At 34.4% G+C, this 26,291-nt stretch overlaps 2 protein-coding genes across 14 annotated transcripts in view; one reads left to right on the forward strand and one right to left on the reverse strand.

Annotated features, from left to right (window-relative positions):
• PHYHIPL (phytanoyl-CoA 2-hydroxylase interacting protein like) overlaps positions 1-18,227 on the forward strand; it is a 91,764-nt gene extending 73,537 nt beyond the window's left edge. Inside the window, exons 5-6 of one of the 2 annotated variants that reach the window (XM_084993039.1) lie at positions 1,660-1,777; positions 15,139-18,227. In XM_084993039.1, coding sequence (XP_084849165.1) covers positions 1,660-1,777; positions 15,139-15,673 — 653 coding nt within the window. In that variant the 3' untranslated portion in view covers positions 15,674-18,227. 2 annotated transcript variants of the gene reach the window in all.
• The window catches only part of FAM13C (family with sequence similarity 13 member C), a 131,367-nt gene continuing 121,268 nt past the window's right edge, over positions 16,193-26,291 (reverse strand). For 6 of the 12 annotated variants that reach the window (XR_014827949.1, XM_084996998.1, XM_084996997.1 and 3 more), the window contains 4 exons: positions 24,149-24,244; positions 22,654-22,853; positions 21,143-21,244; positions 16,193-17,792 (listed from right to left, as the gene is read on the reverse strand). Coding sequence is in view for 10 of the 12 variants with exons in the window: in XM_084996998.1 (XP_084853124.1) it covers positions 17,669-17,792; positions 21,143-21,244; positions 22,654-22,853; positions 24,149-24,244 (522 nt within the window). In the remaining 2 variants the exon portion in view is untranslated. The remainder of the gene's footprint in view (positions 17,793-21,142; positions 21,245-22,653; positions 22,854-24,148; positions 24,245-26,291) is intronic. The other 6 variants (XR_014827950.1, XM_084997001.1, XM_084997000.1 and 3 more) reach the window with 2 other exon arrangements.

Here is a 26,291-nt window from a genome sequence, read left to right on the forward strand (position 1 = left end):
TACATCATGTTTAATATTTTTACACATCTCCCTATTTGCTCTTATTGCATCCTACCAGGGAGGATTAATCTAAATAAGACCTGATATCATTTGACATTTTTTTATCACCTGCTATTTTCCATAGGACTACACCATACAGTACCGTAGTATTTGTTCATTAAAAGAGCTTTAAGTTACCCACTAAAACCCATTTGACATTAGGGAAAGGGGAAGACCTTTGGCATTTTCAGTTCAGAAATAATCTATCTAACCTAGATACACACACAAATACACTCAGTTCTATATAACTACATGAGTACATGTTTTATATCTAGGTATATAAAGAAAAGTCTTATGTCTTCTTACTTTCCTTTAGAGTGATCTCTCTGTTGCTCTTTTATTCAGCTGTATTCTTTAAATCTTCTAAAGAACTTACGGGGTAGTAACTAGGAAAATGCAAGTTTTTAAATGTTCCACAGTATTTTTCTATAAACTATTTTGCATTTTTATTTCCATGAGTAACATCTCAGGGGAACTTAAGCTATTCAAACTTGTTTCAACTTATTAAAATAATTAAGAGCCTGTTTCACCTCAGCTTTATTAATAACCTTGACTCTGTAAATTTTGAGTCAATATTTTATATAAATTGTTTTTAATCTAAACATCTAATTCAAAATTTAGAGCACATGCTGTGGGCTATGCACTATACAAAGTATTAGAAATAAAATAGAATGCACTGACTAATGGACAGAGATGAAACATAGTTGTCTATATATTTAGCTCTTCCCTTAGGCTGTGAATTCTTTGAGAGTAATCTTTTATCCTGGTCGTATAATTTTGCATGATGCCTTGTACCTCATATGTTCTACTCTCAATAAATGTTTGTTGAGCCAGTGAAGCAGTGGGTAAACAAACATTGCTACCATGAGTAGTTCAACTGGGCTACTTTTGTTTGGAAAGTCTTAAAATCTTTATAGACCAAAATTGTTGCCTAGATTTTAGTACAGAAGATTTGACAACAATCCTCAATTTTCAAAACAAAAATTTGGTGAAAAGATCAGGTTACCTTGACAGATGTTTTAGAATTTCATGAGTCTTACATACTCCAAAACTACTAACTAGAATCCAAAGGCCGAGTCTCTAAGTTACTGGCTTCATGAACATTTGGCAAACTGTGATAAAAACCTCAGTCTCTGCAGCAATAAAATGGTCATACTTAATCTACCTTGCCAATCTCATAGATTTAAGAAGTAAATTAAAAGGAAGTTATTATTATTACATCTTTAAATTTCATTTGCTATTGATTGCAGGCTACAAGCTTCTTTTATTTGATTTATCACCTGATTGAAGGAAGGCTAGTAGGGTTCATTTTCATGACTTGGTTGTACAGAGACTGTATTCCTTATTTAATATTTTGGTTTCAGGATCTTTAATTTCAATGTGTGAAAAAAATGCAAAGGTATTCTAAAAAGCAACCAAACAACCAATAAACTATGACAAAAATATTTTTGTAGAAAGAAAAAAATGTGGCACACAAAGACAATGAATGTTTTCTAAGCGCAATTTCCTACTCACTAAGATGAATTTCCTAAAAGTGAATTTTTATAATCTATAATTTATTAAGCATGTATACTTAATACTTTTGATAATGTATTTTTAATAATCTACTGTTTTTTTCAGATTATTCAAAAGTTCATCTCACACAGCTATTGGAGAAGGCTGAAGTGATTTCAGGACGAATGCTTAAATTTTCTGTTTTTTATCGTAACCAGCACAAGGAATATTTTGACTATATTCGGTAAGAATCAAAAATATATACTGATTTGCTTTACCAAGTGCCATTCCAAATTTGAGGCTCAGGTTTCCCTCGAGGCTCAGTTTTCCCTCAAGTCTGCTCTTGCAAAATAGCAATTTTAGTTTTCTTCTCAAAATAGTTATTTATACTGACTTTTATTCCCAGAATCATTAAGTAGAAAAAGTCGAATCAAAGGATTTTTTTTCCACTTGACTTAGATTCCTTTCCATAATCATTTGTCATACCAATTCCTATCTATTTGAATGGAAGATCTTAAACCTCCAGGGTTGAGATGGATGAGCATTTCATTTGCAGGTACACATTCAACCTCTAATTCCCAATAACAGAGTGCCTTCTGTCTCATACCATCTACCAAATTTTCTCCTCCTCTTGTGGATCATTGAGTAAGAGAGAATTTTTAAAAGCGTGACTGTTTCATGGAAATTTTTTAAAGGGTGAATGAGGGGAAATTTTCAGGCTTCTGCCTATGTAGAGAAATCTCTTAGCCATTATCTTGGGTTAATTATTCATGAGGAAAATATCCTTTCTTTACTTTTGAATTTTACTGTTCAGCTATATTTCTGAGAATATATGTTTATCCCTGGAAGCAGTTTACAAGAATTCAAAAAAATTCCATGTCACAGGTAGTTTTAATACTTACAGCGCTTTCATATTTGTAGAAAAATATTCAGGAGAATAAATAGGCAGATGTGTGTTTTAACACGAGACTGAAGCTTTTAGCTTGATAAATGCTATATAGGTTCTAAAGCTTTTCACAGAATTCCCTATACTTTGTCATTTTAAAAGCCTTGATCTCACTTTAAACTCTAAAGTATTCTTGAAAAGATTGTATATGAAAAAAAAAATTTAGTAAGTTTTTGGGGTTTTTTGTTTGTTTGCTTCATGACTCTTTAGTTTTTCTTAAATCAAGATCATGATTCCAGATCTAAATAAGCTCAGAGCTGTCAAAAATGCAAAGGGAAACAGAGAGCGAGAGGTGCATTTCGGCATGTGTGTTCTTCAAATTAAGTTCTTTGCAGTATCATATATTTTTATATATTTTGATCATGAAAACTATTCCTGCCTTATGTTTGAATATCCTACAAATGCAGGGTTTACTCCATAATTCTCTTTTATAGTAAATTATTTACCTTGAGTCTCTATAATTCATGGTAGATGCCATTCATATAACTTAGAGAAAATGAACTGAGAGACAGAACACAAATTATTATACCTTTCAGTTGTTGAATGGGAATGATCTTATATATTCAACAAGAAAGTTATTTATTTATGTTGGATAAGCATAAAATTAGAAAGAAAAAAGATCCACTGTTTCTATTTTTTTAATAATAAATAAATGCATCAGTAGAATAAATAAATACATCATTGGTACTAGATCTACATTCCTGGATTATTGCCAGTGTCTTTTTAGGTGGCCACTGGAGGTCAGTATTTCTCTGATTTTTTTCTTTCCTTTGGATGGGAATTGGCCTTCTGTTCTCAGGTCCTTAGATACTCTAGACTTTGCTCTACTTTCAAAAATTCTTGCAAGAAGTAAAAAGTTAAAGACAAGAATCATGGAAAGTGGAAAAGTTATTGTATATATTGTATGATTGATTCCAACATACTAGCATAAAAGATGTATTTACTAACAAGGAAATTTACCTTTGTTGGCTTTTCCATGATAGCTATAATAAAATCCACCCATGTGAATTGTATTTTGATGCAGTTTATATACATATACTGAAGTATATATATATAATAAATATACTTTCCAAGGCATGGGTATAATTTTTCAACATTGCTTTTTTAAAAGGCTGTATTAACTGAAGATGCATTTGCATCAGTGGATCATGATTTCATTTTCATGTAATGCAGTCTAATTAGGGCACACTTTACCAGAATTAATTTTAAAATGTCATCTTGTTATTCACAATACTTAAGAAGAAAGGAACTTTTGACTTTCCTGGCTCACTTTCTAAATAATTATGAATTATGAAGAAGCCCTGGATAAATTCTGACTCAGTGCATATGGAATGAACTCATTTTGATCTCTTCTTCTAGAAATGAATTCTTAAATTAATATTGCTTTACCTTACCGCAGATCAGAATACCACTTTCCTCTCTCTTACTCCTTCAAGTTCACTAAGTAGATGAATTGTCCTTAAAATACCTTTCTGTATCTGAAAGTTTTCTCTTCAGGAATCCACTGAGATTGGTAGACATGTATAGGAATTCTAGTACTTTTTGGTTGCTAGAATTTGATTGTATATTCTTAAAATTGATGTCAGTCACTGATATTAAGACATTTCTCCTAGCCTAAATTCTTGTTTATATATTTTATGCTGTTATAATTTCATATAATTGTACTTATAGATTCATGTAGGATATGTATCATATTAATAATTGGGTTTTATTAATGAAAATGTAACAGGGTTAAGAATTTTTGATTCAGGACAAAATGGAATCAACGCATTTCTCCCTTTCTCCCACTAAGTACAGCTAAAACCCCTGGACATTATATATATAATTCATATATATAGATAGATAGATACATATTTCATATTTATATATATTAAACATTAGACTCTGAAAGGTGGAGAGAAGATAAACCAGTTATGGATCTTGGGACTCAAGGAACAATACAGTGATGAGCTCCTTGAATTTTCTTTTTAGCTCTGGACTAGGTGCTAGAGAAGCCATCAACTCACATCAGTACACAGGCAAAAAAAAAATCTTCCCAGCAGTTTTTCTCTGTTTGCCCAAATGATCAGTTAAGAGACAGCTTTGAAGAAAGAAACATTTTAGATAATAACTACCCTATTCCAACCAAATATCATGGGGGAAAAAATTGTGCCCCTCACCCCGCAGCCAAGGCCTAGTGGGGAACCTAGACTTCCACCTCCCCACTCTAAGGAATCACCATCCCTTCCTCCTTCATCCCTTGCTGGGTAGTGTCAGAGGAGGGTGAATAGGTGGGAAGTTTAGATTTATACCCCCACCAGAGGCAATGAGATGCCTATCATCCTCCCCACTGGGGTGGTGTCAGAAGAGGCCTAGTGAAAACCAGGACTTGTACCACAGCCTATGGATGATGATAAGGTTTGCTTCTGCAGTGTCAGTGAAGGCCACATAGGAAGCAGTAATGAGAAAACCCCTACCTCTCCAAGCTAGACTATATTAGCAGAAGCCTAGAGGGACCCCAAACTCCCACCTCCACCCAGTACTCACACCCCTTGCCCTATGTCATTGAGGCTGACTGGAGAACCTGAACTCTCATCCCCTGACAGCAGTGAAGTGACCCCCCCCCCATTTCCCCCACTGGGTGTGGAGTCAGAAGAGGCCTACTAAAATACTATAAGATCTAGTCTCATAATAGCCAAAATGTACAGGATTCAACTGAAGTCTATTCATTATACCAAGAACCAGGAAAATCTTAACTTGAATGAGAAAAGATGATCAACAGACACCAACACTAAAATAATACAGATCTTGGAATTATCTGACTAGGATTTTCTAAAGCCACTATAAAAGTGAGTTTTTCAAAAAGCAACTCCAAACACACTTGAAACAAATGAAAACAGCAAAGAAATAGAAAATGTAAAAAAACAAATGGAAAATTTTGAACTGAAAAACACACTCTAAGTTTAAAAAAAAACCTCATGGATGTGCTCAACAACAAAATCAAGGAGATGAAAGAATCAGTGAATTTGAAGATGGAACAAAAGAAACTACCCAAACTAAATAACAGAGAGGACATTGAAAAAATAATGAGCAGAACCTTGTGGACATGTGGGACTAAAGCTAATATTGTTTCATCAGAGTCAAAAAGGAAAGGAGGATGAGGGTGGAACTGAAAAGATATTCAAATAAATAATAGCTCAGTATTAACCAAATTTGGCAAATGACATAAACCTAAAGACTCAGGAATCTAAATAAACCCCAAACAAGATAAACATGTAGAAATCCTTGCCAAGACACTTTATGAACTCCTGAAAACTGAAGACATGGGAAAAAATCCCAAAAATGGTCAAATAAAAAAGAGGCTTTATCTATAGAGGAAAAATAATTTGATAGCAGCAGCAGTAGCAACTAAATAGGTCAGAAGGAAGTGGCGGAATATGTTCAAGTTCTAGAAGAGTACAGTTAACCCAGAAGGGAAAATATCCTTTTAAGAGTGAAAGAGAATCAACCATGATCAAATGAAGGAAAAGTAAGGGAATTTATCATCAGCCTATCCACCCTAAAACAATGACTAATAGAAGTTTTTGAAACATGAAGGAAATGCTTTTTAAAAAGGGAATTTTGGAATATCAAGAAGGAAGAAAGAACAAAAGAGTGAAAATGTGGGAATCCATATCCAGGATATCATATAGCATTTATTTATCATGTCTTCTTTCTCTCCTCTAATCTGTGACAGTTTCTTGGTCTTCTCTTGAATCTGCAGTTGTAATAAGCTCCCTTTGTAGATCACAAATGCTAGAATTTGAGATCCATTGTTGTTCCAAAGGCAAGTCATACCTCACTGACCCACAAACTCTTTTTTTTTAGATTGTTTTAGTTGAGGATGTTTTAATATAAAAGAAAGCACTGGATATGAACAGTAATGCAGATTACTTTATAAAGGAACTAGAAACTATAAGTAGGACCCAGGAAAATTAGAAAATCATTTGAAGAGACAAAGATGAGTTAAAGGAACTGAAGAGCAGAATGAATAATGCAGAGGAACAAATTTAGTGACTTGGAAGACAGAATAATGGAAATCATCCAAGCAGGACAGCAGACAGAAAACAAAATGAAAAAACATGGAAGCAATATAAGAGAACTATGAGATAATATAAAGTAGGCCAATCTACACCTAATAGGGATTCCAGAAGGAGAAGAAAGAGAAAAGGGGATTGAAAATATATTTGAAGAAATTACAGTCAAAAACTTTCCAATTCTAAAGGAAACAGATATCAGGATACAGGAATCACAGAAGGCCCCAAACAAGTTGAACCCAAACAGGCCCACAATAAGACATATTAAGCACAAGTGGCAAAAGTTAAAGACAAGGAGAGGATTCTAAAGGCAGCAAGAGAAAAACAGCTAATTATAAGGGAACCCCTGTAAGGTTATCAGCAGATTTCTCTACAGAACACTACAGGCCAGAAGAGAGTGATAAGATATAGTCAAAGTTCTAAAAGGGAAAAATTTGCAGCCTAGAATGCTACCAAGGAAGAATATCATTTAAAATAGACGGAGAAATAGTTTCTCCAAAAAACAAAAATTGAAAGAGTATAGCAATACTAAACCCAATCTAAAAGAAATACTGAAAGATCTCCTCTAAATAGGAAGGATTAAGAAGATAAAGGAGGAGGAAATCACAATTGGAAAGTAATCGCTTGAGGCAGTATATAGATCTAAAAGGGAAAAAAAAAACCTATTATAAAAGTGAGGGAAAACACAAGTAACAACAAAGGATAAACATGAAGATGTTAAAAAAAAGGAATTAAGATCATGGAAAGTAAGAAAATCTAGACTTTTTTTTAAAGAATGTGTTTGAGCCTATATACCTATCAGGATATAGGATTTAGGAAGAGGTTAACATAATTGAAAAACGGGGCACAAATCAAAACCAAACAATACATTTACAAAAACTAAAAAGAAGAGGACACAAGCATAAAATAAAAGGAAATCATCCAAACAAAAAAAAAAGGAACAAAGGAGAAATACAGAATCAATTGGAAAATAATGTTTAAAATGTCAATAAATACATATTTACCAATAATTACCTTAAATGTAAATGGACTGAATGTTCCAGTCAAAAGACATGGAGTGGCAGAGTGGATAAAAAATAGGAGCCAACAATATGTTGCCTACAAAGAGACTCACCTTAGGGCAAATGGCACGTATAAATTTAAAGTGAGAGAATGGAAAAAGACAGTTCATTCCCATGGAAAAGACAGGAAAGCAGGAGTTGCAATACTTATATCAGACAAAGTAGACTTTAAAACAAAGGCCATAAAGAGACAAAATAGGACACTAATTAATGATAAAAGGATCAATTCAAGAAGAGGATATTATACTCATAAATATATATGCCCCTAACATAGGAGAACCCACATACATACAACAAACACTAACGGACATAAAGGGAAAAATTGATGGGAATACAATAATAGTAGAAGAATTTAACATTCCACTCACATCAATGGACAGATCCCCTAGACAGAAAATCAATAAGGCGAGATAAATCCTAAATGACACAATAAAAATGTTAGACTTGACATTTTCAGGATATTGTGTCAAAAAAATCAGAATATATATTCTTTTCAAATGCACATGGAATATTCTCAATGATTGACACATTCTGGAGCACAAAACTAACCTCAACAAATTTAAGACTATAGAAATTAATTCAAGCATCTTCTCTGACCACAATGGCATTAAACTAGAAATCAACCATAGGAAAAGAAATGAGAAAAAAACTGACTACCTGGAGACTAAACAACATGCTAATAAAAAAGCAGTGGGTCAATGAGGATATCAAATAGGAAATTAAAAAAATAACTCAAGACAACCATTCAGAAAGTATGGGTTGCCACAAAAGAAGTGCTTAGAGGTCATTTCATAGCTATACAGGCCTTTCTTAAAAAAGAAAAATCTCCAGTCAACAGCTTAACCACTATGAGGTACCACCTTACACCAGCCAGAATGGCCATCATCAAAAAGTCTACAAACAATAAGGGCTGGAGAAGGTGTGGAGAAAAAGGAACCCCATTACACTGTTGATTGTAAATTGGTGCAACCACTGTGGAAAACAGTATGGAGTTTCCTCAGGAAACTAAAAATACAACTACCATCTGATCCAGCAATCCCACTCCTGGGCATCTATCCAGAGAAAACCATGACCTGAAAAAGACACATGTACTCCAATGTTCATTGCAGCACTATTTACAATAGCCAAGACATGGGAACAACCTAAGTGTCCATCAACAGAGGAGTGGATCAAGAAGATGTGGCACATACACACAATGGAATATTACTCAGCCATTAAAAGAAATGAAATACCAGCATTTTTAGCAACATGGATGGGCCTAGAAATTAACATGCTAAGTGAAGTCAGTCAGACAATGAGACACCAAACATCAAATGCTTTCACTGGCATGTGGAATCTGAAAAAAGGACACAGTGAACTTCTTTGCAGAACAGATACTGACTCACAGACTTTGAAAAAATTATGCTTTCCAAAGGAGACAGTTTGGGGGGTGGGAGGATGCGTTGGGGTTGTGAGATGGAAATCCTATAAAACTTGATTGTGATGATCATTGTACAACTATAAATGTAATAAATTCATTGAGTAATAAAAAAAGAAAAGAAAAAATAAAACTCATGGACATGGAGAACAGACTTGTGTTTGCCAAGGGGGAAATGTAGAGGATAGTATAGAGTAGGAGTTGGAAGTTTGTAGATGCCAACTATTGCCTTTGGAGTGGCTAAGCAATGAAATCCTGCTGTATAGCACAATGAACTATAACTAATCACTTGTGATGGAACATGATGGAGGATAATGTGAGAGAAAGAATGTATATATAACTGGGTCACTTTGCTATACAGCAGAAATTGATAGAAAACTGTACATCAACTACACTGAAAACATTTTGAAAAAAGAAAGCATTGGATCACACTGAAATTAGAAGTTTTTTTTTCTTAGTGTAATGTAAAATAATAGTGTTGCATAACTGATGTTCTCCTTTTTATTGAAGTATATTGAAACCACAATGTTGTATTACATTTGTATGTATAGCAAAGTGATTACATTTCAGTTATACATATATATCTATCTTCTATTTTATATTTTCCAGTATGGTTTATTATAGATATTGAATACAGTTTCCTGTGCTATACAGTAGACTTGTTGATCTATTTTATGTATAGTAGACTATCTGCTAATCCCAAAGCCCTAATTTATCCTTGCCCCCCTCCTTTCTTTCCCCTTTGGTAACCATGAGATTTTTTTCTATGTCTGTGAGTTTGTTTCTGGTTTTGTTCATTTGTAACATATATTAGAGTTCACATATAAGTGATATCCCATGGTATTTGTCTTTCTCTTTCTGACTTTCTTCACTTAGTATGATAATCTATAGATCCATCCATGTTGCTGCAAATGGCTTTATTTCATTTTTTTTATGGCCGAGTAGTATTTCAGTATGTGGAAACCACATCTTTATCTACCATCTGCTGATAGATTTTTAGGAGGCTTTCATTTCTTGGCTATTTTAAGTAGTCCCACTATGAAGATTGGGGTGCATGCATCTTTTCAAATTAAAGTTTTCATCTTTTTTCAGATATATGCCCAGGAGTGGTATTGCTGGATCATATGGCAACTCTTATTTTAGCTTTTTAAGGAACCTCCATATTCTTTTCTGTAGTGGCCACACTCCCACCAACAGTGTAGGAAGGTTCCCTTTTTACCGGCGTTTGTTATTTGTAGACTTTTTAATGGATGACCAGTTGACCCGTGTGAGGTAATATCTCATCATAATTTTGACTTGCATTTCTCTAAAAATTAGTGATGTTGAGCATACTGTCATGTGTCTACTGGCCTTTTGTATGTCTTTGAAGAAGTGTCTATTTATGTCTTCTGTCCATTTTTTGATTGGGTTGTTTTTTGCCTGAACTGTTCGTGTATTTTGGAAATCAATCCCTTGTTAGTCACATCATTTGCAAATATTTTCTCCCAGTCTGTAGGCTGTCTTTTCATTTTGTTTATGGTTTCCTTTTCTGTGCAAAATTTTATAAGTTTGATTAGGTCCCTCTTCTATTTTTTTTTATGTCAACTGCCTTAGGATACTGACCTAAGAAAGTATTATTGTGATTTATGTCAGAGATAGATTTCTCTATATTCTCTTCTAGGATATTTATGGTGTCCTGTCTTATATTTAAATGTTTAAACCCTTTGGATTTCATTTCATTTTTATGTATAATATGAGGGAGTGCTCTAATTTCATTGAATTACATGCTGCTGTCCAACTTTCCCAACACCACTTGTTGAAGAGACTGTCCTTTCTTTCTCCTTTTGTATAATCTTGTCTTCTTTGTTGAAGATTAATTGACCATAGGTATGTGGGTTTATTTCTGGGCTCTGTTTTGTTTTGTTGACCCATATGTCTGTTTTTGTGCCGATACCACACTGTTTTTTGATTATTATAAATTTGTAGTCTTGTCTGAAGTCTGGGAGGTTGTGCTTCCAGCTTTGTTCTTTCTCCTCAGGATTACTTTCACAGTTTTGAGTCTTTTATAGTTCCATATAAGTTTTATGAATTATTCCAGTTCTGTGAAAAATGGCATGTGTAATATGATAGAGATCACATTAAATCTGTATATTACTTTGGGTAGTATAGCCATTTTAACAATATTAATTTTTCCAATCCAAAAGCATGGGATATCTTTCCATTTCTTTGAATCATCTTCAGTTTTCTTTATGTGTTTATAGTTCTCACTGCATAGGTCTTTCACCTCCTTGGTCAGGCTTATTCCCAAGTATTTTATTCTTTTTAATGCAACTTTAAAAAGGATTTTCATTATTTTACCTTTCTGGTATTTCACTTACAGTGTAAAGAAATGGAACAGACTTCTGTATTTTAATCTTGTATCCTTCTATCCTGCTGAATCTATTAATTGTAGTAACTTTTGTGTGAGGTCTTTAGGATTTTTTCTACACTGTATCATGTCATTTCCATATAATGACAGTTTTACTGTTTCCCTTCCATTTTGGATATATTTTATTTCTTCTTGTCTGAATGCTGAGGCTTTCAATACGGTGTTGAATAGAAGTGGTGAGAGTGGGCATCTGTGTCTTGTTCCAGATTTATGAAGGCTTTCTTTCAGCTTATCAAACAAGTATTATGTTGTCTGTGGGTTTGTCATAGTAGGTTTTAATATGTCAAGATATGATCCCTCTATACCCACTTTGGTAAGAGTTTTTACCATTGATGTATATTGATGTTATCTAATGCTTTTTGTATCTGTTGAGATAATTATATGGTTTTGTTATTTCTTTTGTTGATGTGGTGTGTCATTGATTTGCATATGTTGAACCATCCTTGTAACCTTGGGATGAATCCAACTTGATTTTGATGTACGAAGTTTTTTATGTGTTGTTGGATTCAGTTGGCAAATATTTTATTAAGAATTTTTGCATCTATATTCATCAAAGAGATTGACGTGTAATTTTCTTTTTTGTTACTGTCTTTGGTTTTGGTATCAGGGTGATGGTGGCATCATAGAATAACTTCGGGAGCATTCCCTCTTCTTTGAACTTTTGGAAAAGTTTGAGAAGGAACAGTATAAATTCTTCTTTGTATGTTTGGTAGAATTCTACAGTGAGCCATCCAGTATTGGGCTTTTGTTTGCAGGGAGTTTTGTGGGGTTTTGTTTACTAAAGATTCTATTTCACTTTTAGTGATCAATCTGTTCAAAGTATCTATTTGTTCTTGATTCAGTCTTCCATGTGCACTTGAAAAGAATATTCTGATTTTTTTGGATGTAATGTCCTGAAAATATCAATTAAGTCTAACTGTTATGTTGTGTCATTTAGGATCTCTGTTGCCTCATTGATTTTCTGTCTCAAAGATATGTCCATTGTGAGTGGGGTTTAAATTCTCCTACTGTTACTGTATTCCAATCACTCTCTCCCTTTATGTCTGTTAGCATTTGTTTTATGTATTTGGATTCTCCTATATTGGGTGCATATATGTTAACAAGTGTAATACTCTTCTTGTATTTATACTTTTGTCATTATATAGTGTCTTTCTATCTTTATGTCCTTTATTTTAAAGTCTATTTTGTCTGATAAGAGTATTGCTACCCTCACTTGCTTGTCATTTCCATTTGCATGAAATATCTTTTTCCATCCCCTCACTTTCAATCTCTGTCTGTCCTTCACCCTAAAATGGGTCTTTTGTAGGCAGTGTATTTTAGCCTTTTGTTTTATTAGCCAATCTGTGTCTTTTGACTGGAGCATTTAGTACATTAACATTTAAGGTATTTGTTGAGATGTTTATTTACTGCTATTTTAAACCTTGTTTTCCAGTTGATTTTGTATGTCTTCATTTTCCTTTGTTTTTCCTTTTGTGGTTTGATGATTTTATTTTCTTCTATTCTCAAGTTCTCCTTTTTTGTTTTTGTGAATGTATAATATGGTTTTGATGTGTAGTTACCCTGTTTTTCAGGCATGTTGACTCATTACCAAACCTAACTTTCTTTAGACTGGTAGTCATAAAGGCTCAAACACATTCTTTTAAAAAACTGCATTTTCTTACTCCCCTCCCTGACATTTTATGATTTTAATGTCCTCTTTTACATCTTCACATTTATCCTTTTGCTGTTCATTGTAGCTTTTGTTTTCACAAATATTTTTGACTTTTTAAAAAATCTGTGTACTGGCATATTTAAAGGATTACTTTGCAACTGTGAATTTCTTTCTTATAGATTTGTGCTTCTTTTCTATTTATAGAGACCTTTCAATGTCTCTTTTAGTATAGGTATAGTATTGCTGTATTCTTTTAGTTTTTGTTTGAGAAGTACTTTCTTTTTTCCTTCTATAAGATAATCTTGCTAGGTAGAGTATCCTAGGTTGCATATTTTTATTTTCAAGAGTTCAAATATAACTTGCCACTCACTTCTGGCCTGCAACATTATTATAGAGAAATCAGCTGATAGCCTTGAGTTCCCTTGTAACTAAGTCTGTTTTTCTCTTGCTGCCTTTAGAATCTTTTATTTAACTTTTGCTATTTTAATTATAAAATGTTTTGGTGTAGGCCTGTTTGGGTTCATCTTGTTTGAGACCCGCTGTGCCTCTTATACCTTGATATCTCCTTGTTTCTTTAGGTTAGGAAAGTTTTCAGCCATAATTTCTTCAAGTACATTTTTGATTCCCTTTTCCCTTTCTTCTCCTCTGGGATCCCTATCATATGTATATTGGCTACTTTATATTATCCTAGGTCTTAGATTATTCCTTTCATTTTTTTCATTTGTCTTTGCTGTTCCAATTGGGTGATTTCCATTATTCTATCTTCCAGATGACTTATTCGCTCTTCTGCAATGTTTAGTTTAGTATTCATTGCCTTTAGCTCAGTTTTCATCTAGGCAAATGAGTTTTCTAATTTTAATTTTAATTAGCTCCTTTTTATAGTTTCTAGTTTCTTGTTAAAGTGATTTGCATTTCTTTTGATAGCCTTTCTTAATTCTTCATTATTTTTATTACGTCTTTTTTGAACTTGGGATTTGGTAGACTGGAGTTTGTTTCATTGTTTCTTCTTTCAGGGGATTTTTCTTGTTCTTTTAATTGGAAGAGACACAGACTCTTTAAGAAGCATTTTGACTGGGAGAACCTTCTCTTGCTTAAGTGGTAATTTGTGATTTTCATTAGAAGTCCTGCCAGTCAAGAACCAAGCAAGAAATAAAACACACCCTCAGGGAGAACTGTGGAGGAAATTTAACAGAAGTACTGTCACAGAAGTATAGGCAGGGTTAAGACAACTGATAAAAAGATGCTAAAGCAACTAGGAATTATGAGCGTTGAAAGATTTTACTATTGGGAAGAGAAGGGGAGTAGAGGTCATCCAGCAGGAGAAGTAGTCAGAGATATAGATGAACCCAGCCCTGCCACAACCCCAGGGCTCTGAAGCATGATGGAAGTGGACATGCTCAAGGATTACCTCTTCCTCCCTTAGGTCTCCTACTATGCCTCCATTTGATAGAACTGAAATGGAAGGAACCAAAGGACAGGAAGAACTGGATGAGAGAGTCCCAGCCCATGGTGGAAAGCAAGAAGAATAGAGAATAGATCTGAGAGTGGGGTAAAGGGAGGAAAAACCAGCTTTATTCTAAGCAAAAGGCAGGAGAGAGGCCTGATTAGTAAACTGTTCCTGGATAAAAAAACTAAAACAAAAACAAAATAAACAAGATTCTTTTGTGCCAGTATACACAGACAACATTCATTTTAGGTCTAAATTCTGGCCTTTAAAGAAATAGTCAACATACATAACCAGTATTGTAGTCCAGTTTTCAGTAAGTCACTTCTGAAATCCAGTAGGCTATAATTTCAGCTATAAGAGTTCCAATTCCATTTTGGTTTTCCTAGTCAGGAAATTTATTAAAGACCTCCAGGGTGTGTAACAGAGCAACTTTACTTTATAGGCAAGGCTAGAATTTAGCCATCTATAGGTAATTCCCCTTGGTCTGACAGTAGAATGGAAGTGCACTCAGGCCTTTAATAGCAAGCAAATGACTTTTAGACCTGCCACCATTAAATGCTATAAATCAGTAGCTTTACCACTATTGTTCCAAGCAGTGATCATGTTTATTTTCTCTTACAGAGAACATCATGCGAATGCTATGCAGCCCGCTGTCAAGGATAACAGTGGTAGCCATGGCTCTCCTATCAGTGGAAAATTAGAAGGCATTTTCTTCAGCTGCAGCACTGAATTCAATACTGGGAAGCCACCCCAGGATTCACCTTATGGAAGATACAGGTTTGAGATTGCAGCAGAAAAACTTTTTAACCCCAATACTAACTTGTACTTTGGGGACTTCTACTGTATGTACACTGCTTATCATTATGTGATTCTTGTTATTGCCCCTGTGGGATCACCAGGAGATGAATTTTGTAAGCAGCGCCTTCCTCAACTAAATTCCAAGGATAATAAATTTTTGACCTGCACAGAAGAAGATGGGATGCTGGTTTACCACCATGCCCAGGATGTCATTTTAGAAGTCATTTACACTGACCCTGTGGATCTTTCTCTAGGCACCGTGGCAGAAATCACTGGTCATCAGCTCATGAGCTTGTCTACTGCAAATGCAAAGAAAGATCCCAGCTGCAAAACCTGTAATATCAGTGTTGGACGTTAATGCCCATTTTTCTTATTCTTAGTCCCTTTTCTTCCCTTAGGAGCTGTTGTCCATTTTCATCACCAGATGTTTTCCAATGAAGCATGCACATGCCGCTATCACCAAAAGCAAACTGCCACTTTTCAAATTTCATTCAGAGCTGTTTTAGTGTTTCCTATTCCCTAACCTTCCCACTACTTTCAGTGATGAAATAGCCTAAGTTGTCCTTCTGACACTCTCTTGCCTAGATGCTGCAATGTTTTTATTTTTCCTTTATGCCAAACATAACAAAACAATTATGTAAACTGCTTTAGCAAAGTACAAGATAATGGTGGCTTATAAATGGTGTTTAAATATGCACTCATTTTAATCTACTGAACAAATATTGGGATAACTCCAAACCGCATGAAAGGGTGTAATTGCAGCATGAGTTAAATCTTGAAGCCTAGAATTATCAGCACTTCCAACATGTTTGACAGTGTTATTTATGTTATTTATATTAGCTAACAGGAAACAACTACTGTGTTTCAACATAATAAATATAATAGAAAAATATTTTATTTGTATTGTTGTATAAAATATTTACAATCTTATAGAATATATAGAGTTACATTTTAATTGTATACATGTCACGAAACCATTTCCCTTATCAAAGATGTAGTTCGTAAACCTCAAATAGTTGTGTATGTGTCCTAAGTAGATGACTTTAATTAAACAAATTTATGAAGGACATTATTCTGATTCCAAAAAGTTATAAAATATCAGGTAAATACAGAGAAAATAATAATTGCCTCTGATCTAGTCTGCTTCTGAAATAGTCAATATTCTTCCCATCCAAACTACATGAAAATGTGAATTTGTTCAACATCATGCTTAAACATTACAGAAAATAGAAATACAAACATGGTTGGTACAAGAGAGAAAATGTTGACCTTTTACTTATTATTACAAAATCAAAAGTAATCAACATGTGGTCTAGTACAAAGTAACAAAACAATATACACTAAAGTTGATGAAGCAAATAAAGTATTCTGGCTTCTTGCCAAAGGTGTCATAGCAAACTATTTCCAAACCTTTCATTTTGTACAGAATGAGGAACAACTGCAGTTAATGAGAAAGTTTTTTGACTTTACAAAGTATAGACCTTGAACATTAAGAAAGACACATTCCCAATGGAAAAATAGTTATATAATTTTATAGTAAACAAAAAGATTAGCAATCATAACTATGATCACATTAGATTATATACTACAGACACATCTATCCAAAATACCTATTTTCAAATTTTAATACAATATTTTATTTTAATATAAATATCTGTCAGTTATAGACAAAGGTAATTCACAAAGTACATGCTATCAGAATGAACTTTGGTAATCAGAAATGTAAAATTTTAAGTAAATGATAAAATAATGTGCTATTTTTATATAGAAATAAAAAATTAGCAGTGACACATTCTAGTATATTTTAGGGTGCTGAAAGCCTAGCAGACTTACAGGACAAGGTAGTAGATTTTTTTTATCACTTAAAAATCTATTAGGAGTTTCAAATAAATAAATTACATTCTTACTAGCTGTATTCCTTCCTACATAAAATAAAGTTTCCTTTCTTCCTCTTACTAATTTTTAAAAACCACATTCTTTTCCATATGTCAATATAAGTAATCTTTGGACACTAAATTGACTTTCTCTAACAAGTGGCCCATTTAATAGGTGGATGCTATATGTTATTTAGATTTGATAAAATAGATTTTTTCTGAAATAATTATACCAAGTTTTTTCCTTGGCATGGAGATTGAACTTTATTTTCCAATTATATTGTTATTTGTATCCCCCCCCATTTTAATCCCTTCTACTCATTTATAATTACACTTGCCACTCCCTCTTAAAAATAGCTAATAAATTCTACCACTAAAGTGCTTCAATTTTCAGTTGTCAAAACTACTTAGCAACAATGGCAGAGGAAAATAAACTTGACTTATCTTGGGTAAAAGTGATCACAAACATTTCCTGAACCTCAAATAGTTTTGGCCACATCTTGCTTGCTGATGAGGACTTCTAATAGTCTCAGTTTGGCTTTTATGTGCTTGTATTCATAGTACTCATCTGCCATTGGTATCCTATCTTCCTTTTGTGGGCTTCTGCAAAAAAAGAAGTGTCCATTAGTTCATAATGAACTAAGTCCTTAAAAATCAAGTACAGAGTAGCAGTTTCTACTTAGTTTTTACATCATATCTTTTTTTCTCTTCTCTTTCACCTTCATTCCCTCCTTCTCCCACATATTACTATGTTTCAATATAATAGTACTCTTTGAGAAGTTAAATATCATAGGTATTGCGCAAATATATAGTCCAGTGTATGGATTTACAATGGTAAGGCAAGGCAAAGGTCTGATCTGAAAAAACAAAAACAAAAACCAGAACCCTCATGGTATTTCTTATCTAGTCATCCTCCCATTACCCATGCCTGCACAGTTCCACACCTGTGAAGAATGTTTAACCCTTATTGTGACAGTTGTTAAAAATGTCAACCTAAAAGTACTACAGAATTTATATTATCAGAAATAACTTACAAAATTTTGGTAATAGGAAAAAAAAAAGCTCAGTAGCTACCTTACAAGCATGAAATATGCCTAAGTTTTCTTGTAATTATCATACCTATCTCTGCTAATGTATAGTAGAATCACTGACAAGTTCCTTTAAAGAATTTGAGTCTAAATTGCCATGGTTCTCCTTGCATACTAATTCTACTAAAACTAGGCATAGGATGATGCACATATTTTTATACATTTGCATTTTAATACTACATGTTGACATTTACTTTGAAGAATAATTGGATAGCATCTGGAGTTAAAATCATTTGCCTTCCCTGAAAAATATACTACGAGAATATATTTTTTAAAGAACAATAGTTACTTCAGGATCTCAGAAGATTTTCTCCTTAGTTAATAAAGATGGCCAATTGCTTTAAAAATATCTTCACGTATTACTATGAAATACAAAGAGTGGGAAAAACACTGAGGAAGTCGCCACAATCACTACTAAATATAACATAAATCTTATCTGATATTAGTATGCCAGAAAATGGGTAAATAGCCAACATTTAATGTTTTACCTATACCCCTACTATTTTCCCAGTACTGATAAAGATATATTTATATCTCTTAACAAGTAAAAGAACAGCTAATCTATAAAAATTCCCTAAGAATGAAATTATCTACTTGGGTTGTAATTCTATATTTCTACTTCAGAACTCAAAACAGTACACAAATCTATAGATGAGGTTCCTTTTAAATGTTGCCTCAATTATATAACATCGTTCCTTTGCCTCCATTCTGTGTTCTGAACGAATCTTATAACTGGATGTCTGAAAACCACTTAAATTGTGCAAACACATCTAAGTGAAGAAATGGTCTAGTTTATAGGGAAATGTTAATAACCCATTGTGCAATTTTCTATGGTCCTGCATAATCCATTTTGGCTAGTAAACAAGAATGCATTGGCCAGAATGAAAATTTTTGCCAAGAATTTCCTTAGGCAATTTTCTCATTATATAAAGCATACTCAAGTGTTTAGCATATAGTTCCTGCCTCATAAGTATTAATGCCCTATCTATACAGATATTCTTCTTGCAAAATGAATATTACCAAGAACATTTACAGTACCTTAAAATTTTTAGTAATCCATTTGCATGGTAATTTTACCTATGGAAAGTAAACCCTTCCCAATGAGATGTTTTAGGAACACAAGATCTGTACTTCCTAGATGTTCAACTACTTGATTTTACTTGTAATACAGCACCACTCACTTCTGCATTTAGTTTAAATGTATTACCACAAGAGGGCATATAACTATAGTCAAATATGAAGTATATCTGACATGGGTTTGGGACTCACAGGTGCACTAGAATACTATATGCAGAACATAACTAATGTTCCTGTATGTCAAATGGCATGCTAAGTACCACTACAGACCCATTAGGCAGGACTACTCATATACTGGGAAATTCTCAAACTCATTAAATTCGAATAGGTTTAAAAATATAAAAGTTGTGGCAAATTTTGTAAAGGAAAAAAATGAAAGAGAAAAAGAAAACATTATATATTATTTCTAAATTTAACAGCAATTTCTCACTAGATAGTTAACATCAGCAGAAAGGTAAGTAACTTAGACTTAAAGCAATCAATGTGAAGATTCCAGGTAGAAAACTAGGAGGTTATATCTAGACTTGCCGAAAACAAAAAGTTTGATAGGTCCAGTTCTAATGAACAGCCCTGGAGGACTGAAATGGAGAGTTACTAAGAGGTGAGTAGACCAAGCTTTTGGGACCAAGCTTGTAGAAAATAATCTCTTCTCCATCAGGGAAACCCTCAGGCTGCTGAAATCAAAGCAGTTCAGGAAAGGAAGACACCTAGATGGAGAAGAATACTCAGAAGCCAGTGTGTCACTGACTTCCTCTTCTGCCACCTTAATAACTTTGTGACTTTGGGAAACTTACACCCTTTAACATTTTTTTAGAGGCTGATGTCCCACCTGACAGTTACTGCTTCCTAAAATATCCCAGGAACTCCAATCATTTCATCCTACAACTATGGAAACAGCCTCAAGACAGCTAAGTGGCTTATCTCTGTCTCTTCCAGAAGTAGATAAATAACCCTTATTTCATTTTATACACACTCACATATGTATATACATATACACACACATATTCACATACATAAATTTTGTTGATGATACACCACAATTTAGAAGAAACTGATGCAGTGCATAGAGAGATTTGCGTTGACATAGAAAAATAGAGGACAAATAGAGGATATAGCTAAACATTTCTTTAAGGACAGAATAACTATGAAATTTTGACTGAATCCTAAAATAAAATAATAAGGCCATATCCTGAAGCTTAAAGAATATATTTAAAGCAAATGAATAATCATTTAATAGAGTAGGAAATAACTTGTGAAACTAAGTGAACAAGAACAAAGAAATTATATAAACTGAAAAATCAGATTTTTTAAGGCTTAGGTAAATTCAATAGTTATATTGAGATTTATTATGTAAAGTTAAGGATTTGGAGAGTTAATCTTTTATTTTAAAAACTTGATATCATGGAGTTCTCTAATGGTCCAGCTGGTTAAGGACAATGTCGTTGCTGCAGTGGCATGGGTCAATGCTGTAGCGCAGGTTGGATCCCTGGCCCAGGAACTTCCACATGCCACAGGCTTGGCCAAAAAAAAAAAAAAAAAAGATGTTTAAAAAAATAAATAAAAATAAAAACTTGATGTCTCATACTTGATAAGCTACAGCCTCCCATAAAACATACCCAACAATGGCACAATCAGAATGTTGCATTAGACAAACTCTGGGTCTAAGTCACTGTGGAAATTATTTATGTCTTGTATAAAGTCACTGTGCCTGCAAAAAAATTGTAATTCACTCTTAACAGTAGTTCTCTAGGAAGTATTAGCTTAAGAAATATCTCCGCCCACACTTACCTTCCTGTTTGTTTAAAAAACTGTTCCTCAAATTCTCTTAAGGCTTTCCGAAGTCTCTTCTTGTCAGCTCTTGTTTCTCGGAGATGGTCAAGAAGTACAGGCCTGTATCAGATACCATGTATATTTGCGATTACTGAGTTCTGGCATACTTGAGAGATCATTGTAAGTAGAGTTACCTATTTAGCATAAGCTTATGATACAGAAGTGTTCCGCCTAAAAGATGTCTTTGGAATAAATATGATACTTGTAGAGCCTTATCATAGGGAAGCAGATCACAAAGGAAATTACTTGATTGAAAATGTCATAGGGAAAGGGAAAGGATCAACAAGAGGCACATGGACCGAGTCCGTTATACAAAGTGGTAAGGATAAAGGCTATGTGAATGCATGAAGGAGAGACAGACATTTTGGAGGAATATTCATCAGTATTTGGTGATAGACTAAACATAAAGTCACAAGAGGGAGATAGTTTAAAGAAAATTCTGTCACTCAATCTAGAGGATAAGGAGAATGGCAAAACCCTAGGGAATAATAAAAAAAAAAAAAAACCCAGAGAAAGCTATAGTTATGGTGCTGATTCTACTCACTGCATTCTACTAAGACTAGAGAGAAAAGTCAAAAACTTCAGAGCAGCTGAGGAACTTGTGTCTGGTTTCAGAAACTTTGTGAACTCTCTAAGATTATATATGGCATCTTCTAAAAAAAGGTTCCATTACTTTCAAAAAAGTCTAACACCCCCCAAAAAGTTAAGAACAGCTGCTTTAGAACTGCTAGACAAGGAACAAGGAATGTAAGGAAGGAAGAAGGGAGGGAGAGAGGAAGGAAGGGAGAAAGGGAGGGAGGGAAGAAAAGAGAAGGGAACAAAAAGAAAGGGAAGGAAGAGGAAAGATTAACATTCTGCTTCCAAACAGGTCACTCTTCTCTGAGCTGAAATTGGGGTACCAACTGATATAAGCACACTAAAATCTCAGCTTACAATTTAGCCCTTGGTCTAGCCGTATATTTGTGAGGATTCTATCCTTTTCTTGGGACATACAATTACCACACTATAATACCTGTTAAAGAAAATCTCATAATCTGGCCTATAATACATAAACCAAAGAAGGTCAAATGATCAAGAGGCACGCCTGCTACTGAATAATAATGATGATGATGATGACGATAAGCCAAATAGCTCTTGATTGAGGGACCATTAGGTGAAAAAAGTTCAGCTCATTTAAAGGCCCAGTCTGGAGAAACTTTTATCCTAATAAAATAGAATAGACTAGGATAAAGACCCTGACACCTCTTGACCCAACCCAGGATCCCAGTTCCTTTTGGTACAGCATTTTCAAAGGTCAACTCTGCTTAACACACTGTCGAGTATTAGATTGGTGCCAGACCCTGCTGAAAAGATGTGTGACTGTAGCAAATTTTAGAGAAATTTGCTCTGCAGAATTCTGTGTGTACCTATAAGGTTCCCCAGACCAGAAGGAGTTAAAAGGAGACTCCACACTTAGGATTTACACTCACATCGTGGCCTCATGTAAATTGGACATGGAAAGGGCTGGTTGTTTGATCTCCTTCTTTTCATCTGGTAGCAGGACCCTAACAGGCTCAGTCTCATTAGAGTAGGTGAGGTGGTCGTCAGTAGGAACACGGGATGCTGGATTTGGCAAAGAAAGTTGTTGGCTTCCCTGTGGACAGTCTTCATCAGAGTCTTCTTCCTCCTGCTAATCATAGGAAGAGTTAAATAAAATCACAGAATGCTAACTGCCTCTTGAGGAAGCAAAAACAGGAAGAGGAACCATAAATAGATGCCACAAAAACAGTAGGTGACCTCTGTGCCTACTGAGAACTAATAAGGAAGCAACAAAGAAGAACCGTGGCTCAGTTGCATCCAAAAACTTGCAGAAGTTAATAAGCAAAGAAGCACCATTCCTGGCTCAAATGCTCATCAAGCTCAGCACTCTCTGTGGGCCAAAGAAGGCACAGATATCTAGGATATGGCCAATGTGGGCTGCATTACCCAGTAGTTCTTCCCTTTACCCAGACCCTCTGGGCCCCAGCTTCATTAACAGTTATAAGGGTTAGGATGAGATGGACCACAGACTCCTTTAGTCATCCGAAAATACCCCAAATTAAGTCCTGATGTGGGCCACTTTCAGACACAGAAGATGCTCAAAAAATTTACAAATTCAGGGAAGACCTTTATGAAGGCCAAAACAAAATGCAGTTACTCCTTAACCTGTTTTGGTAATGCCTATCACATCCCAAAGATTTTCTTGCAAGGTAATCTGAAAATCATACCCCATTTTAAATTATGCTTCCTTAATGGGAAAATTTCAAAGAATATGAATCACTGTTGTCTTTGTCTTTGGAACTGTGGAAGTATAAATGTACTGAAGTATACTTAAATTTATATTTGTTAATATCTTTTTAATACTGATATCCTGAGCATGTGACTGTTGTGGTATTGATGGAGTAGGATTTGTGGTACTTTTCTAGCTCTGTATGCCCATAAATCAATCTTTATTAAAAGTAGTATAACTCAATTTCAGTATTCATATTTTCTATTGAAATAAGTCTACTTATATCTTGTACAGTAGTGGTCAAATGGTACCAAAAACAAATGCTGCATCATATCAAGGAGCATACTATCAATTTTCTTTTTAAAAAGAAAAATTAACAATACACAGACCAGAAAGGTTTTGTCTTGTCTAGCTGTGTAGTTGTAGAGAATGCCAAACTAAAATCCATCATTTATTCTCCTTACCCAAGAAATGAAAGCAAATGATAAAACTGGCTTCAAAAATAGAATTGCTATATATTCCTGTTTCACGTCATTTTTATTATTAGCCACTGTTAAGTACAGTATTAAAGTTAAGAGAGACCACTTTCTACCTTGTGAAGTAACTGGCCTTGTTAGCAGCAAGAAGGCTCCTTTATAACTCATAGTGCTGCCTCCCTAATAAGCATGACAAAGTACAAGGACAAGTTTCTAGTTAATGCAAGCATCCTGACTTACAATTGTTGGAATAAGGGAAGGCGTGGACAAGATTTGCTTGATAATTCTGTATCGGTCATACAGAGGCTTTATGAGGTTCTTGTCTTGCTTAGTTACCTGGAAAACATGAAGTTCATTATTGCTCCTTTCTCAAACTTAAATGCAAGCATGTCAATATTTTTAGCAGGCCAAAAAAAAAATTTTTTTTGAAACCTCAAAGTAAAGGATTACATGGATAATGCATGCACTTGTCTTTCATTCTACTGATTCCATGGTTTTACTCTTAGGATCATTTCCAAAGCAACCCCCAAAGGAAGATGTGAGGGTTCAATGGCCATAAGTATAGGACACTGTCAAAATTCTAATGCCCTAAGTGCTTATCCTCAAATATACTTGGACAAGGAGGTAGCCTGCCTGAAGAAGCAGGGTTAAGGGTGAGACTATGTGCCAGGAGCTGCCTTCTACTTGGGTGCCTGCAGAGACAAGCTATCAGGAGGCCTGCAAAGCCAATCTCTATGGTGGAAGTGAGTGAAGATGTAGGCTCTGCTGAATAGGTACCCCAAATCCAAGGGTCTACATTAGACCTTAACTTCAGCCACTCTCTACTAAGAATCAAACCATTTTCTCCTCTGAATTCAATGGCTCTCTATGAAATGCATCCTCCCTCCCTAATTTTGCATATTGGTGACTGGCTATGATATGTAACAGTGCTATGCTAATAATATCTAACTTTTGATTTTTATTTAAATGGAGGAAACAAGGACCCTTTTGAATAACCTGAAAGAGCCAGAGAGACATATCCAGAGCATGAATGGGTTGTCATATTTTAAAGATAAATGTAAGGAGATAAACCCCAAAGCTAATTATCCTTATTTCCTGCTCCTCCATTTTTTTATGGCATCAAGAGAAATGAAATTTAAAGGAGGTTGAGTAAGAGGCGACAGTACATAGAATAAAATTTGATATACTTTGTTGATAGCCAAACAACTCTGTCATTAAAAAAAAAAAAAAAACCTCCCGGCCTCCTATCCAGTAGGTTATTTGAATCATCAAGGTCTGGAATAGCAGCTTCCAAACAAGCGGGCTTTTCAGGCAGAATTGCTGCTGAGTGGCCAGCCCAAGTGTTATTTCTTTCTGGGCCCAGGTTGGAAAGTTGTTTGGGGAAAAAACTGCCATAGTTTTTACCACTACACTTGTTTTCCTTTCTTCCCATGGCAATGGTCCAATGTATTCTTTCACACTAAACCACAGAAACTTACAATAATCATTCTAACTGTCCACATAAACAAGCTGTCTCCTAAAAAGCGAAGTAAAACTGGCATTTTCCTCTCTGAACAGTGAGTGATAAGAATCTATTAGTCTTTGGCTTTAGGGATTCAAGTCTGCCAGACTTTCCATATGTCTAAGTCTCTCCAGCTCCTCACTGAGGGAGACAGTATATGTGGAACAAGTCTGACCTTTTTTTAAAAATTAAAGTATAGTTGATTTACAGGGTTAGGGTTAAGGTTAGGGTTTCCGCTGTAGAGCAAAGTGACTCAGTTATATATATATACACATATATATATATATTCTCTTTTTTAATATTATTTTCCATCAAGGTCTATCCCAGGAGATTGGATGTAGTTCCCTCTGCTACACAGTAGGACTTCACTGTCTGTTCATTCTAAATATATTTGCATCCATTAACCCAAAACTCCCTGTCCATCCCACTCCCTCCCCTGACCTTTTGAACCAAACCAGTCCTTCAAAGGACATGGAAAGCAACTGCTGAAGAGAATGGCTTTGTCAATTCAGATTTCTAAGTAGACTGAGGATTAATATTGGGTCTTGGAAACAGAGACCATGAGTTAAGATAACTAGCTTCAAAAATTACACACCATTTTTAATTTGGAAAATTGTGGAATCTCTGAACCTTAGATTCTTAATAAGCAGATTTTTAACATGCAAAATATGGATCATTTCTAATTATCTTATATAAGTGTCCCTGGCACAAAGTCAGACATAGTAAATGTTATTTAAGCTATCAACTAGCTTATTTGATGTTACTATCAATGTATATATAACTCATAAAGGAATATCATGGTGCTACTAAAGAATAAATTTTAAGAATAAAAAAATAGTAAGTTCTCTAAGTTTTGATGTAAAAATCTATCTCGAATATGCA

Source organism: Sus scrofa, chromosome 14 (genome assembly GCF_054392235.1).
Source record: "Sus scrofa isolate SSC_HxYL_T2T_F1_AM1 chromosome 14, Sscrofa_HxYL_maternal_Yorkshire_Landrace_v2.0, whole genome shotgun sequence".
Classification (NCBI taxonomy): domain Eukaryota; kingdom Metazoa; phylum Chordata; class Mammalia; order Artiodactyla; family Suidae; genus Sus; species Sus scrofa.